A 16,235-nucleotide genomic window follows, 5' to 3' on the forward strand; every position below is an offset into this window, starting at 1 on the left:
AATTAGGAAATCTCCTCCAAGGCTCCTAAGACTGAGAGAAAAAACCTGGAACATCATGATACGATCTGTGGCTGAGGTCAGAGACTGAACGAGCCAGTCTAGGAAAGAACAAAATTTCATTTTAATTCAGTTCCTTTTGTATGAGCACAGTTTCACTTTCAAGCATTTACTTCCCATATCTGATCCTCCTCTGCTATTGTGTCACCTTCAAAATTCAAATGTCCCCAATGTGATAGTATTAAGAGGTAGGGCCTTTAAGAAGAGATTAGGTCATGAGAGCCCCTCCTCTCATGAATGAAATTGAGGTTCTTATCAGAGAGGCTTCAGGCAGCATTCAGCTCATGTGCGCTGGCACCTTCTGCCATGTGAGGACACACAGCTTCTCTCCCTTGCAGAGGACGCAAGCACAAGGCGCCATCTGGGAAGCAGAGAGTAGCCCTCACTAGACAAGCAAACCTGCCCATGCCTTAATCTTGGACTTCCCAGCCTCCAGAACTGTGAGAAAATGAATTTTTGTTCTTTATAAATTACCCATTCTCAGGTATTTTGTTAAAGCAGCACTAAATGGGCTAAGACCTCCACCAATGTTTACAAATGGTTTGAATGAATTGATGAAGACCCAAGACATGGATCACTCATCAAATCAAAGTTTCTGAGGAATAAAAGCTTCAGCACTTATCTTGGCCAGCAAGTTAGTGGAGAAACAAACTAGAGCCTTGTGCCCTGGTATGCCAACTATAATTGTCTTCAGGAGAAAACATGGAAGTTGTAGATACGCATACATTTCTTCTAAAACCCCAGTCATCCCTATTAATTGTAAAAACATCCACAGGGTCCTCCTAAGAGTCGTCGTCACTATAGTGAGTCAGACATTTGGAGAAGATCCCAAAAGCTGGAGCAGCAGCCGGAGCCCCGTCTCTGGGACCCCAGCCACTGGCTCTAGAACAAGCCACCAGGCTCTGCCCTCAGGGTGGGCTCCCACAACTACATTGTCGTCTTGTCTTTCATACAACTAAAGGGCCTTTCCCCAGATGAGGATGCCAGCTCTTACTGCTACCTCCCCCTAGAAGAATTCACCCATCCCATCTGAAATACTCAGTGGCCAGTGAGAACAGGCCAAGATGTGTATACCCTTGGTCGATTTTATGTTTCCTTTTTTGTGGCTCTCTGAAAGACAGCCTGAGTTATGCAGAGTAATAAAGTCATTTTCAAGGCTCTTTCATCTACCTCTAACAATCTCTCTAGGGCAAACAGAGTTCCGTTCATCATTAGCAGACTCAAGGGAAAACAAAGTGATCAACACTGGACTCTATTTCCAGTACCCCCACCCTCCCCAGCTTCAGGAAACAGCTTCAGCATTTGAGTGGGCAAATAAGAAACTATTTTTCTCATTTAACACCGTAGGCCTAGAGCCACGGTCTACATGCTTTAGACATCATTAGCAGTATTTAAATTGCCAAGGAAGACATGGGACTAAAACTAGAACAGACCAAGGTTTCTCAACCTTGGCACTATTGAGGCTTTGGGCCAGATAATGCTTTACAGTGGGGGCTGTCCTTTGCCTTGTAGGATGTTGAGCAGCATCTCTGACCTCCACCCATTGGATACCAGTAGTACTCTGGAGTTGTGACAACCAAAAATGTCTCCAGACATTGTCAAATGTCCTCTGGGAGGAGGGAAGCAAAATCTCCCCATGGCTTAGAACCAGTGGAACAAGCCAGTGTAACCACTGTATTCTGAGAATGGAATCTGAGCTGGCCCCCACGAATGCTTTCTATAGCAAATCACATTCAAGAGGTCCAATTCTGAAGGCAGTCCTATTAAGCAAATTCTCTTTTGGCCTAACCCTCCAAATCCTAAAGTTCCATGGTTATGGAATTTGCTATGCAATCAACCTCTTTAGTCTGGTGACAATTAAGTTGTAAGCGCAGAAAACATGACATCTAATTTTGTGCTTATGAAACAGGAGTGGCCAGCATGAAGAGTTAGGCCTCATTTTACGGTGTGGCTGTGGAATTGGTTGGTTGTTTCTTTCGGGCTATTCCTTAGGGTTCAAACACTCTTCCTTGGCACTTCCTTTTGAAACCAAACTATGTTGACTTAGCTTTGGCAGTTTTCTGTGACCTCCCACAATCCTCTGGACAATCACTGAAATGCTTGGTTGATATTTAACAGATGTTTTTCTAATGCTACGAGGAAAGAAAGGTTCCACATTTCACTTCTTCATCTTCTGAATTATTTTCATTCTTACAACTATGACCTTGTGGCAGATTTTCATGCCCAACAGTAACATCGAAAAGAACAGAATTGCATCTGTGGTTCCCATCACAAGCAACAAAGACAGATACGACTCTGGGAGTCCAATTTTGACCGTGGTCAGACGACTTCATTAGAAAATAAAAATTCAAAGACTACAACCCACAGGAACCATGAAAACAAAAACATCACCATTTGCCAAAACCCTTGTTTGTCTGGATCGAGCAAGTTTATACTAACAAACTAAAGAATGAGAAAAAATTTATCTTGCAGACTGTAAAAGTTCCTGTAGTTAAAAATGGAAGTATTTTCATTTTTAACTACCTTTGATTTGAATTCTTCTCTACAAAGAAATCTACATTATTAAATTGTAGTTGGCCTTTTAATAGATGAAAGAAATCTTGAGCTGACCTGTTCCTGGTTGGCTGATTATAGAACTGGGTAATCCATTCTTCAGTAATCCTTTCCAAATGTCCTGTGTGACTGCTTGAAGAGCTTTCCAGCTCTGCAGTCCTATAAAATGACCTTAATAGCCAGTTCATGGTTCACTGGAAGTATTGACCAAATTTCCACAGTCAAACTCTTGGCAGAGAATATCACCAATCGCTTAATTCCAGGATAGCAGTGTGCCCTAACCACCACGTGGCTTCCTCTATCCCACTCCAGAGGAAAACCCTCCCCACAACGTAAAGAAGGTCCCATCCATGATAATACACCTACACTGACACACTGGTGGTAGTTTTTCTTTCAGTCTCTCAAAAAAAGAAGAGGTCATTGCACTAAAGCACACATTAGTTTAGATCATTGCTTTATTTCACTAATTGTTCAACAACAAAGTTCATTCCTCTCAAGGTGGATCTTGAATCATTCCTTGTGTTCTCTTCCTCGTTCTGAATAAAAAAGGTAATGAAGAAAAAGCCTGTACTTTTGGAGACCTAGAATCTTGATTGATGCTAATAAGCTTTTGACAGCAATTTCGTGTTACGGTATATCCTGCTGGCATCTTGGTGGTCACACGGAGCTCCCCACCCTCCAGTGAAGATGGCTGTCCACAACTACCACCATTGAAACCAAAAGTAAGTGTTGAAAAATGCACCTTTTACAATAAAAAAGTAGAAACCAATTCAATTTCCTCTTTTTTTTTTTTTACGAATATAAAGTTTCTTGTAAATATGTACAGTCTTTTGAGCTAGTTCTATATAGCAGAAAGCAGTTCACAGATGAGACACACAATATACATTTTCAGGGCTCAAGAAGCCCATTTCTCATGGAGATCCTAAATGAAATGCCAAGACTGAAAGACCCATTTTCAGTGACCTTTCCAAATACTGTGGACCAGGAGACAAAAACTTCAGCAAACATTCAATCAAATCTGCCCTGGGGATGGGAGGGGAGGGAGTACAAGCCCACAGACTCCAAGCAACACATAAAACGCCACAGCAGGACATTTGCCAAAGGAGCTACCACATGGAGGTTTGTAGGCGTTTCAAACAAGAAAGCACTTAGGTTAAGACACGAGCAGGAAGGAGCTGGGATGCAGGCCAGGTTGCAATCTGGAAAGGGATCTGAACTGTGGACACAGTTGAAAACACGGTCATGTTCACCTGCTGCGGTGGAATCGGGTCTACCTTTGAGCCTACCTAGGAGGTGCCTGGGTTGTTGAGGCGGGCCTAAGAGTCGTGGAGGACCCAAAGCAACAGATGTCTTGTGGAAGATTAAAGGCAGAAATAAGGCCGCGAGTTAGCTTGCCAACTGCAAAGCCTCTAGGTTGGTTCTATACCAGTTGCCAGGAATTTCGTACTCTAATAGGATGGTCCGCAGACCCAGTGGGAGCCGCACTGCACCTAAGGACTTCCCAACCCTGGCGGAGCTGGAAGAGTTGAGCTGCGGCTGCTTTCTCAAACTTCCTGGTCTTAGGTCTAGCCCTAGGGAAAGGCTCATTTGGAAAGTCACAGTTTCGTGGGGTAGAACCGCGCTGGATTGAGTGTGAACAGAGTCATCCTCTGCAGGCAGGGAAGTGTGAAGTTTGGAGGGGACACTGAGTGGGAGGTGGTGGTTTGCTGAAATCCTTCTCTGGTCGTAAGGCTTGAGCGTTTTGTTTTTTGTTTGTTCAGTGCTACAGACTGCAGCTTGTGGTGGCCAGTTAGTCGGCAAGTCGTCAGAGGGTCTCGATTTGGCAGGAGCTATGGGATGGTATTAATACATTGGCAGAGCAACCCAAGGGGGCAGCACATGCAGTGAACTGCCATGCAGAACTCCCGACGGGCCTCTTCCCCATCCCAGAGTGGGGAACAACACGCCGTCACAGACAAGGAGGTGGGTGCCCCCGTCCCCTCCCCAACCCCGAGACCCAGGAGTGCTGGGCTCCGAGCAAGTCTATTGCATGCTTTCCTGGCCAAAGCTATATGGAAAGCGGGAACAGCAGGCTGGGGAGATGACGCTGGGGGGTGGGGAAGAAAAGCGTCTCGAGGTCCCTTGGCCCCAAGTCACTGCCTCCGAGCTGAGGCCCCGATGACCTCCATACATTCTCAGCTGGTGGGAGGGGAAGTCGTCAAGGCCATAAAAGGCAATGAAAACAGTAAACATTTGGCTACGATGTCACCCTGGGGAAAGCAGGGCCATCTATGAGAATGAACAGGAACAAGGATGAACCTACTTGGCTGCGGGAGGTTGGCCAACTGACCGGGACTCTTCTACACTACGCCTCGGTGGCAAAGACCTGATGATGTGGTCGAGCTAAAAATGACTACAACAGGAAATACGTCGCTATTCAAATCTATTAAGAATTCTGTTGTCTTAAAAAAAAAAAGGAAAGAAACAAAGAGAAAAAAAAAGAAAAACCAACCAATCCTAGGATCTTAAAGTAGCTAATTAGGATTCTAACCATGTTGTAGTTAGCATCCCGGTTGGTTTCCTTTGATGAACTAACTGGTACAGGCTAGAGCTAGGTACAAAAGTTTGTGAATGCTTTGAAAGAGTAACAAAGTGCAAAGAGATGACTGCAGGGAGGTGCCCAGGGCAGGCACCGGGCGCTGACAGCTCCGAAGAGCCTCAGCCACCTGCCCCTCCTGGAGACAGGGGTGTCCGTGCCGAGGTGGGTCTGGGCCCCGCTGAGCCAGAGGGTGGCTGAGCACATGGGCGCTTGGGTCCCCATCAGCAGAGTTCCATAGTGTGTTTGGTGTTTTCCTGCAGATCAAGATGAGGAGTTGGTTTTTCTGGCTGAGATTTATACTGAAGACTGGTCCCAGACCTAGGAGTGAAATAAGGAGGAGGAGTGTTAGCCATCCGAGGCCAGAAGTTGCTGTGCTCACCTTGCATGATGCAAATGGGAATCTGCAGCCCCTGGGCTATCCCCTTCAGCAGCTAGCAGTGAGTGCTTGGCAGGGCAGCACCCGCTCCAGAGCCTGGGGAAGCCAGGGAGTGAAACTCACTGGAAAATCCCAAAGCCGTGTGTGTACCTGCGATGCTGTAAGCATGTGATACACACACATGCACATACACAGTTTCATCGGTCAATTGGGAGGGATAAGAAGCCATATGGATGGTGTTTCCTTCTTTCTTTACCAGCAGGTGAACTGCAGGTGGCATCAGAAGGAGAATGCCACCCAGAAAATCAGCCCCAAATGGCAGAAAGGTGGCTCCTTGACCTGCTTAGCCTGCTAAGGAGGCACCAAGCACTTGAGCCATGCCCTGCCTGGGGGAGCCCCTGGTCTTCAACACCCATCCCTCTCCTCAATCACAAATCTAAAATTACACAGATCATTCATGCTCACGATTTAAACATTTCCAAAAGTTCAAAGTTCTTCTGGAAGGCAACCACTGTGAACACTTTCTGTGTAGCCTTCCAGAAAAGCAATTTATATATACACATGTGTGGGCTGAGCGTGGTGACTCACGCCTGTAATCCCAGCATTTTGGGAGGCCAAGGTGGGAGGATTGCTTGAGCCCAGGAGTTCAAGACCAGCCTGGGCAACATAGCGACATTCTGTCTCTAAAAAAAATAAAAAGGGCCGGGGGTGGGGGTGGGAATCAGACAGATGGTGGCTTGAGCCTGTAGTCCCAGCTATTCAGGAGGCTGAGGCTGGAGGATCACTTGAGCCCAGAAGTTCAAGGCCGTGGTGAGCTATGATCACACCACTGCACTCCAGCCTGGGCAACATAGTAAGACCCTGTCTCTAAAACAAAACAAAACAAACAAACAAACAAACAAAAAGTGGGGGAAAAAGTTAGCCAGACATGGTAGCTACAGCCCATATTCCCAGCTACTCAGGAGGCTGAAGTGAGAGGATCGCCTGAGCCCAGGAGTTTGAGGCTGCCGTGAGCTATAATCACGCCACTGCACTCCAGCCTGGGTAACAGAGCAAGACGCTGTCTCTCAAAAGAAAAAAAAAAAAAAAAGCATATGTGTGTATGTGTGTGAATCTACATGTATGTTTGAAAAAAGCATGGAACATTTCATATAGGATGCTATCATTTGGGTTTCAAAAGGAGAGCACACATATATATTTGCTGGTACGCACAGAATATCTCTAGCAACTGCTACCACTTGCCTCTGGAGAGGGCAAAACATTTTTTGGTAGCTATTATATTTTGAGTTATACGCATACATATTTCCCTATTTAATTACACACACGTTATCCATTTGCTTAGGAAGCTCTTTTTTTTTTTTTTTTTTTTTTTTTTTGAGACGGAGTCTCGCTCTGTCACCCGGGCTGGAGTGCAGTGGCGCGATCTCAGCTCACTGCAATCTCCGCCTCCCGGGTTCACGCCATTCTCCTGCCTCAGCCTCCCAAGTAGCTGGGACTACAGGCGCCCGCCAGCACACCCGGCTAATTTTTTGTATTTTTTTAGTAGAGACGGGGTTTCACCACATTAGCCAGGATGGTCTCGATTTCCTGACCTCGTGATCCACCCGCCTCGGCCTCCCAAAGTGCTGGGATTGCAGGCGTGAGCCACCACGCCCGGCCAGGAAGCTATTTCTTAACGTACATTTTCTTCCTAAATTCCTGTGTCTCACAAAGTCTGAATTACAGTCATGGAGTTCCTTTTTTAAACAACAGTGGCCCCGTGGGGGCCCCAGTTCCCCAAGTCACTCCTGGCCTCCGCAACAGACACACAGGCCTCGGAATGCTGCCTCACCTTGTTCACCTGGGACAGCGGGGTCCTCACGGCTCCCGCAGGCAGCCGGCCCCTGCTGCTGTCTTCAAACAGCCTCCCGGGGGACCGCTCTCTCCGCGTGCTGAGCATCCGGCCCGGGGACTTCTCTCGCTCCAGGGGGCGGCCAGGAGACTTGTCCCTGCGCAGCTCAGTCCGCCCCTCGCGGTAGCGGTGGGGTGTGCTTGGCTCTCGCGGGTGGCTGGGGCCTTCGGGCGGCGCTGGGCTGGAGGCCACGCGCTTGGTGATGTGCTCGTTGTACGTGGGCGGGCCTCGCTTGTTGGGGCTGCTGGCGACACAAGACGAACGTAGGGAGCTGCGAGGCCACAACCCCAGAGGGGCATTTTCCTTCTTACCTGAGCAACCCCCTCCTTGACCCAGCCTCACCACCGATTATCAAGAGATTAGACCTGGAGTTCTTTGGACTTTGCCTGCATTTGATTTTGGTAGCAAAGACAGGGAAGAGAGCAAAGATGGCAACAAAAGACAACCCACCTTCCTCAGTGCAGGCCTTCATTTACTGAGCACCTACTGTGTGCCAGGCCTGTGCTAAGTTCTTCACCTGCCATCTCTCATTATCTCATTAAATCATCACAGCAGCTCTTGAGCTATGAACAAGCATGACCCTCACTGTACAGGCAAGAAAATGGGGACAGACAGGAGTTAGGTGACTTGCCTGAGCTAATGAGTGGTAGAGCTGGGATTCCAATAAAGACCAGTTTGATAGGCCGGGGGCAGTGGCGCACACCTGTAATCCCAGCACTTTGGGAGGCCGAGGCAGGTGGATCACGAGGTCAGGAGATCGAGGCCAGCCTGGCCAACGTGGTGAAACCCCGTCTCTACTAAAAATACAAAAATTAGCCGGGCATGTTGGCGTGCGCCTGTAGTCCCAGCTACTCAGGAGGCTGAGGCAGGAGAATTGCTTGAACCGGGGAGGCGGAGGTTGCAGTGAGCCAAGATCGGACCACTGCACTCCAGCCTAAGTGACAGAGCAAGACTCCGTCTCAAAAAAAAAAAAAAAAAAAGACCAGTTTGATGTCATAAGCCCCATATAATATCCTACTGACCTACTATTTCCCAGAGCCTAGAAGGCACAAAAGGAAATCTTCAACTAGGAGGTCAGCCTACTAAGACCCAGAAGTCAGGGACCCACAAAGGCCCTCAGTGCAAGGAAGCAGTTTGGAGAAACCCTGTACTGATCACTGTCAACTGCCATGTCTGTCCCACTCCTGGGCCTGGTGTTTGGTCACCTCTGCCCCCATGTGGCTTTCCAAGAGTCTCTGACACCTGATGCAAATGCAGATGCTCAGAAGGTGGATGGTTCTCAGTCATGACAATAAGATGACCGAGAGGTGTAGGGATCAGGCCTGATAGAGTCAGGAAACTGAGCAGGGCAGACAAAAACAGTAGAGCGGGCTCAGAAAACGTCCCAGGCCTCAAAGGTTGATAATTAGTAACCAAACAGTTGAAAACACTGGGGCCTTTTTGTACAACCCAACCCAATCCTCCACCCACTCCTGGCCTGGATATTTCAAATGAAGATTTCAGCAGACCCAGGGGCCAAACTCCCTCTCTGAAGATGTAGTAAGACCTACAAACACAGAGAGAACTGAAATGTGGCCTTCTGAGTCAATTCTTTCCCACCCTTGATCAGCTCTAAAAGTACTAGGGTCCCTATTATCTCAGCATAATTTGTGCTTGGAAAAGGCCCTACTTAAAATGGGGGAAAAAAATTACAGTGAATATTACTTGAAAACATATTTTGTTTGATTGAGGCTTTATCTTGGAATATAAACTTATTTTATGCTAGATATTTTTAGTATTTAAATTACAATGCAATTACATGCTGATTCCAAAAATGAACCAAGCATGAATCACAGAATGATTTGTTTTGTGCTAATTGTCTCAACAAAATTGTTGCTAACATGCTCTGACACCAACGTTGGACACATTGGACTTTTGCAGTGAGATCCTAAAGAAGGCTCTTCGAAAATATTTGAAAAAGCCGGGCACAGTGATGCATGCCTGTAGTCCTAGCTATCAGGAAGGCTAAGGAAGGAGAATTGCTTGAGCCCAGGAGTTCAAGACCAGCCCGGGCAATATGGCAAGACCCCGCTTCTAAAAAACTAAAACTAAAAATTAAAACAAGAAAAGTGTTTTTCCAAAGGACTATCTTAATCCTTGATATTTAAATCCTTCTCGTTGGAAGAGGCTATAATTTTATCAACTTGTTCATTTCTTTCTTCAATTATTGGTCTAACTGTATCAGAACCTCTTCTGTCAACGTCCGTAATTGAGAAGCAACAGCAAAGACAGTGTTTATTGTGGAAGGAGAGACTCTAGAACAGGCTTGAGGGCCAAATCCGGAAGATGCTTGTTTTTATAAATAAAGTTTTATTGGAATGAAGACATGCCCATCTGGTTATGCATTGTCTTACAGCTGCTTCCGCATGACCACAACAGGGTTGAGCAGCTGAGACAGAGACCATATGGCTCACAAAGCCGAAAATATTTACCATCTAAACCTGTGCAGAAAAAGTTTGCCAATTCCTCCTCTACAATATAACAGAGAAGTTGGTGTGCAGAGATAATTTCATAAGGGCTCAGTTCATAGTGAATAGTTTCATGCCATGCTCTTGCTTTCCCATGCAACTGTAACGTTTGGAGATTCAGACAACGAATGCTCAGAAGGCCGGAACCCCTGTCTCTGCAGCAGTAAGATTTAAGATAACCCAGATTTCAACATCTTGAAATCAAGGTTTATATTCATCTCTAGCCATATGGCTTTGAAATCTGGAAGATAAACAAAAAAATAAATTCCGAGTAGGAGAACTACATTAAGCCTACTTGTAATGGAAAAGAAATGATAAGATGTGTCCACAAGGAACTATCATAAAACAAATGAGAAGGTGCTCACTGCCCAGGGGAAGAAGGATTGCTCAAGGGAAGGCCATTCAGGACGTCAGCTGAGATTAACGGGAGGAAGGAACACACCCGTCATTCCAAGCCAAGTGGGCAGTCTTCCATCTCCTTATCCATTAATGACCCATAATCTACCACATCAATTTTATGGTTTTTTGGCAAGGAGTTACGTTTCCTGCTCTGCTAAACAGACCAGGGCAACGAAGCCTGCAGTGAATCAGACCCAGAAAGCCAACCTTCTACATTCTCAACTGCCCAAAGAAGTCAGCGACCAAAAGATCGTTCTATAAGCCAAGAGATAACCAACTACTGATTTTCCAGACATGCCACAGGAAAGCAAACACTTTTCTGCCCCTCGTTCTCAGGAACTGGAACTGTTTTGATCGCACAGTAGGCAACTCCTTTGAGAGACTATATAATCTCAAAAGCAAGGTGCCTGGCCACCTATCCAGTGAGGCAATGGAGGAAAAAAATCTAATTACAATATTTCAATGTGTTTCTGGCATGACTTGGGAACTACTTTAAAAAGATCTAGACATTTTCAGGGGAGGACTGTGGTGCACTAAGCAGTCACTCTTGAAGCAGGGCCAAGCCAAGAGTTAGGAGCTTTTAATTATTGGCACTTCTGGTTTTTCAGCAAGTTCCTCAGGTTAAAACCACACTAACCAAACATTTCAGATTAATTAACTCCTATACATCAACAAAAGAGAGATTATTCATTAGGACAGTCTTGCCCAAGATCTTGGTATTTTGTAATATTAGTTGTGGTTCTTCCACCAAATTATGGGCTCCTGGAATATAAGAACAATCAATGCTTTCTACATCTCTGTGTCCCCAGCCATAGACATTATGTCAGGCACATGGTATGGAGTCCACATAACTATTTATAATGTAGACACACCTTATAATAATCCAGAAGATTATCTTAGGTCATTTATTCCCTGGGTTAAATAATCTCAGACCTTCTTTGCAGGCCAGGGTTTCAAACTTCCTACACCTCGAGCTGGATCTAGCTCCTAGCACTGTGTCAAGACGAGGCCAGTCCCACTTCCACACGCAGCTGGTGGGATGGCAAATGGGAGAAGCCTTCAGGGCAGAAAACTCCACACTGTCCATCAGATTTACAAATCCACATCAGCCGTCACCCATTCATTCCTTTTCTAGGAATTTATCCTACAGATAGATTCCTCAGCATGTAAAATGACGTAAGGAGAAAGTCATTTATTGCAGCAACAGATTGGAGACAACTCAAACAGCCATTAATGAAGAAGCAGTTAAACCAATTAAGGTACAGCCCTGATAAGGAAGGTTGTGCAGGCATCTGGGGAGAAATGAATGAATAACTACTTCTCACACTGACACGGAGCAATCGCCAAGACACATCAAGGTACAGGAGAGTATGCAGAATATGCTGCCCCTTGTATTAAAAAGGAGGGGTGGTTGCGTGTAGTGGCTCACACCTGTAATCCCAGCACTTTGGGAGGCCAGGGCAGGCAAATTGCTTGAGCCCAGGAGTTCAAGACCAGCCTGGGCAATGTGGTAAAACCCTATCTCTACAAAAAATACAAAAATTAGCCAGGTGTGGTGGCAGGCGCCTGTAGTCCCAGCTACTCGAGGGGAGGCTGAAGTCGGGGGCTCTCTTGAGCCCAGGAGGCGGAGGTTGCAGTGAGCTGAGATCACACCACTGTGCTCCAGCCTGGGCACAGAGTGAGACCCTACCTCGAAAAAAAATAAATAAATAAAAATAAAAAATAAATAAACAAGGAGGGGAAGGGCACTTCCAGAATGCCAGACTAAGGACCTCTCACAACCTGTTTCTCCATAAAAGCAACAAGATCACTGGCAGTTGTCAAAATCAACTTTTCAGAGCTCTAGAAATTAACCCTAGCCCTTTGCGTGGCCACTCTCGAGGCAGGGTCAAACCAAAAGAGTCAGGAGCACATGGGTATTTGGCACCTCTGCTTTTCCAGCAAGTTCCTGGGATCAAAACCACACTGAACAAGCATGTTGCAAAAAAGGCCTGCAACAATTCAAAGAGTGTTTATGCAAGAAAAACAAAGGAATCTCAGCAAGAACCGAATGTTTTGTGACATTCAACTTGCCCCATACCCACTCCCCTCTCCCCAGATCTGCGGAAGAGTTGAAACCAATGTCCTTGGAACCACAGTAGCTGTGAAAACCAGCAGTCTAGTAGCCACTGGAGGGAGCAGATCAGGATTGAAGCTCCCCAAAAAGCCCCATCCCCAGAAAACTGTCACTATCTGACCTGCCTAGCGACGCTCCATGGAAAAGACCCATTCTCAGGGCAGTGGATCTGACTGTACATTTGGTTGTACAGTTGTCCCTTGGTGGCCTGGGGGACTGCTTCCAGGACTTCCTGTGGGTACCAAAATCTATAGATGTTCACATCTCTTATATTAAATGGTGTAGGGCCAGACGCAGTGCTTCATGCCTATAAACCTAGCACTTTGGGAGGCCAAGGCGGGCAGATCACTTGAGCCCAGGAGTTTGAGACCAGCCTGGGCAACATGGTAAAACTCCATCTCTACAAAAAATACAAAAATTAGCTGGGTGTGGTGGCGCACACCTGTAATCCCAGCTACTCATCAGGCTGAGGTGGGAGGATCACCTGAGCCCAGGGAGGTCGAGGCTGCAGTGAGCTGGTACCACTGCATTCCAGCTTAGATGACAGAGACCCTGTCCCAAAAAAAAAGTAGGGGGAGTGTATTTGCATATAACCTACACACATCCTGTTGTACACTTTAAATCATCTCTAGATTACTTATAACACCTAATACAATGTAAATGCTCTGTAAATAGCTGTTATACTATATTGTTTAGGGAATACAAATTGTTTAGACAATTTGTAAAAGCTTGAACATGTGCAGTACAAACACAATTATTTTTTCAAATATTTTCAATCCATGGCTTATTGAATCTACAGAGGCATAACCTATAGACACAGAGGGCTGGCTGTATCGGCATAAAGGATCCCTAGACGGAAACACAAAAACTTCAAAAAATTGGTTCCTTCCCAGGTGGGGACCTGGGGAGAGGGAGTGAGGAGAGTTAGGAGGCAAGAGAGACCCAGAAGAGAGGCTCTGTACTGTACACCTTTCTTATCCTTTGAATTCTGTGCCCTGTGGTTAGATTATCAATTCAAAAAGAAGTAAAATTTAAAAAGAATGCCTTTTAAGAAGAGGCCTTTTTTTGGAACATGCTTATTCAATGTGGTTTTGATCCCAGGAACTTGCTGGAAAAGCAGAGGTGCCAAATACCCACGTGCTCCTGACTCTTTTGGTTTGACCCTGCCTTGACAGTGACCACTCAAAGGGCTAGGGTTAATTTCCAGAGCTCTGAAAAGTTGATTTTGATAATTGCCAGTGGTCCCGTTGCTTTTATGGAGAAACAGGTTATCAGAGGTCCTTACTCTGAAATTCTGGAAGTGCCCTTCCCATCCTTTTTTGGTTTTGAGATAGGGTCTCACTCTGTGCCCAGGCTGGAGTACAGTGGCGTGATCTCAGCTCATGGCAACCTCCGCCTTCCGGGCTCAAGCAGTCCCCGCCACCTCAGCCTCCAGAGTAGCCAGGATTACAGGCACACACCACCACACCTGGCTAATTTTTGTATTTTTTGTAGAGATGGGGTTTTACCACATTGCCCAGGCTGGTCTTGAACTCCTGGGCTCAAGTGACCTGCCGGCCCTCACCTCCCAAAGTGCTGGGATTACAGGTGTGAGCCACCGCACCACCTCCCCTCCTTTTTAATACAAGTGGCAGCATATCTGCATACTCTCCTGTACCTTGATGTGTCTTGGCGATTGCTCCATGTCAGTGTGAGTTCTTCATTCTTTTCCCCAGATGCCTGCACAACATTCCTTCCCAGGGCTGTACTTTAATTTATTTAACTGCTTCTTTATCAATGGCTGTTTGAGTCCAATCCTGTTCAGGAGGTCTCGCATTCCAGGGAAGGCACGAGGCTAGCCAGGAGTCCCTGACCTGCTCTCACGACCTCACACCTCTGGACCTCCAGGCATGGCTTGCCTTCCCTCCTGCCTGAGCACCCCTCACTGGTCTCCCTGCCCCCACCTCGTATCTGATGGGAAATCCTCCCTCACCTCCACGTCCAGGCTTTCAACCACCCCACCAGGGCCTCATCCTTCCATACCTTAATCTCTGATTGCCAGCATCTCTCCCACTGGGCTGTGAGTGCCATCAGGGAGGGGCTACGTCTGCTTTATTCACCATTCTCCCTCCCCCACAAGCCCAACAACTAGCACCGCAGAATACCTGCTAAAGCAATAAATGCCTAATTTGTGCTCCATTTCTCACCAAGCCAATGAAAATACCCAGGAGAGAAAGATCAGACCTCTCCCCTCTGACTTTTGCAAGGTGGTATTTTCTAATTCTCCTGATGCTCATAATGGTCTGTGTTATTTCAGTGCCGCAGATCGCAAACAAATGAGTGGTTTGAGCTTAAGAACAAAATGAAGATTGGGAAACATTCTGCTGGTTTAGTATCATTTCCTTCTGCCTTGCAGAAAAGCACATTGCCCCTGGTACTGAGGAAGAGGAGAAGCTGGTTACCTGCGGGAGGTGGACGGGCCCCGGTGGTGTTCAGTGCCGGACTCCTTCACGAGGTTTCCCTTGCAGCAAATGACCCTTAATTTATCCTGGTATGAGGACGCCAAGTAAATCGCTCCTGAGGAAATGGCAGGGCCCAGGTAGCGCGGGTTTGGGATGTCCAGGTATGCTCGGGCAGGGGTCCTGCAGAGTCCCAGAGTTCCAGTTACCTTCATTGCAGGCTACCTCCATTGCTAGGCAAGTTAGGAAGGAACATGCGGCCGGCCCCAGCACCTACCCCAACAGCTGAAGTTTTCCACGCATGGGAGGACAATGCTTACCCTGCTGAGGAGCGTGCCTGGATCTCAATTACTTCGAGTGAGTTGAAGTGGGTCACAAACAGATAGGGTTCTCTGTAGGCTGTGTGATCACCATGCAGGCACAGTGTGGGCCAAAGAATGGTGAAAAGAGGGAAAATCAAAATCTAGCCGCAATGCATTCTTTGACCCAGCAATCCTGTGTAAAGCAACTCACCCAACAAATACGTATCTATGCGCCAGAACAGTCACGCATGTTCGAGGATATTCACTGCCGTGTGGTTTGTTACAGCAGAAGATGGAAAACAACTCAAGTGTACAGTGTAGGGATTGGCTAAATACATTATAATACATCTGGCTGGGCGTGGTGGCTCACGCCTGTAATCCCAGCACTTTGGGAGGCCAAGGCAGGTGGATCACCTGAAGTCAGGAGTTCGAGACCAGCCTGGCCAACATGGTGAAACCCCATCTCTACTAAAAATACAAAAATTAGCCAGGCATGGTGGTGTACACCTGTAATCCCAGCTACTCAGGAGGCTGAGGCGGGAGAATCACTTGAACCCAAGAGGCAGAGGTTGCAGTGAGCTGAGATGGCACCACTGCACTCCGACCTGGGCAACAGAGGGAGACTCCGTCTCAAAAAAAAAAAAAAAAAAAATTATAATACATCTATGGAATTCTGTGCAGCTATAAACATGCATGAAAAGGCTCTCTTAGTACAGATATGAAAGAACGCCCAAGGTACACTGCTCAGTGCAAAAAGCAAGGTTCAGAATCATGTGGGAAGTATTCTGCCTTACTGATTTTTAAAAAGCTGGGAAAAAGAATATATATATTTTATGTGCTAGTATTTGCATAAAGTACTGGAAGGACAAGAAACTCATATGAGCTTTTTTTTCTTTGGAGGAATAGCGATGGAGAATTTGGGAGATGGACTCTCTGGGTGAGACTTTTCATTGTATACCTTTTAAAACTGATTGTAAACATCTTCAAAGAATTCAATTTTAAAAAAGACTGGGTTCGG

At 46.5% G+C, this 16,235-nt stretch overlaps 1 protein-coding gene across 14 annotated transcripts in view; it reads right to left on the reverse strand.

The window, feature by feature from the left end:
* Positions 1-3,047: 3,047 nt before the first annotated feature.
* CIT (citron rho-interacting serine/threonine kinase) overlaps positions 3,048-16,235 on the reverse strand; it is a 191,759-nt gene continuing 178,571 nt past the window's right edge. For 5 of the 14 annotated variants that reach the window (XM_019038831.3, XM_004053984.4, XM_004053983.4 and 2 more), the window contains 4 exons: positions 15,236-15,314; positions 14,919-15,098; positions 7,396-7,699; positions 3,048-5,506 (listed from right to left, as the gene is read on the reverse strand). In XM_019038831.3, coding sequence (XP_018894376.1) covers positions 5,483-5,506; positions 7,396-7,699; positions 14,919-15,098; positions 15,236-15,314 — 587 coding nt within the window. In that variant the 3' untranslated portion in view covers positions 3,048-5,482. Of the gene's footprint in view, positions 5,507-7,395; positions 7,727-14,918; positions 15,099-15,235; positions 15,315-16,235 lie in introns of all 14 variants that reach the window. The other 9 variants (XM_019038830.4, XM_055358151.2, XM_055358150.2 and 6 more) reach the window with 2 other exon arrangements.

This window comes from Gorilla gorilla, chromosome 10 (assembly GCF_029281585.2).
Source record: "Gorilla gorilla gorilla isolate KB3781 chromosome 10, NHGRI_mGorGor1-v2.1_pri, whole genome shotgun sequence".
Classification (NCBI taxonomy): Eukaryota; Metazoa; Chordata; class Mammalia; order Primates; family Hominidae; genus Gorilla; species Gorilla gorilla.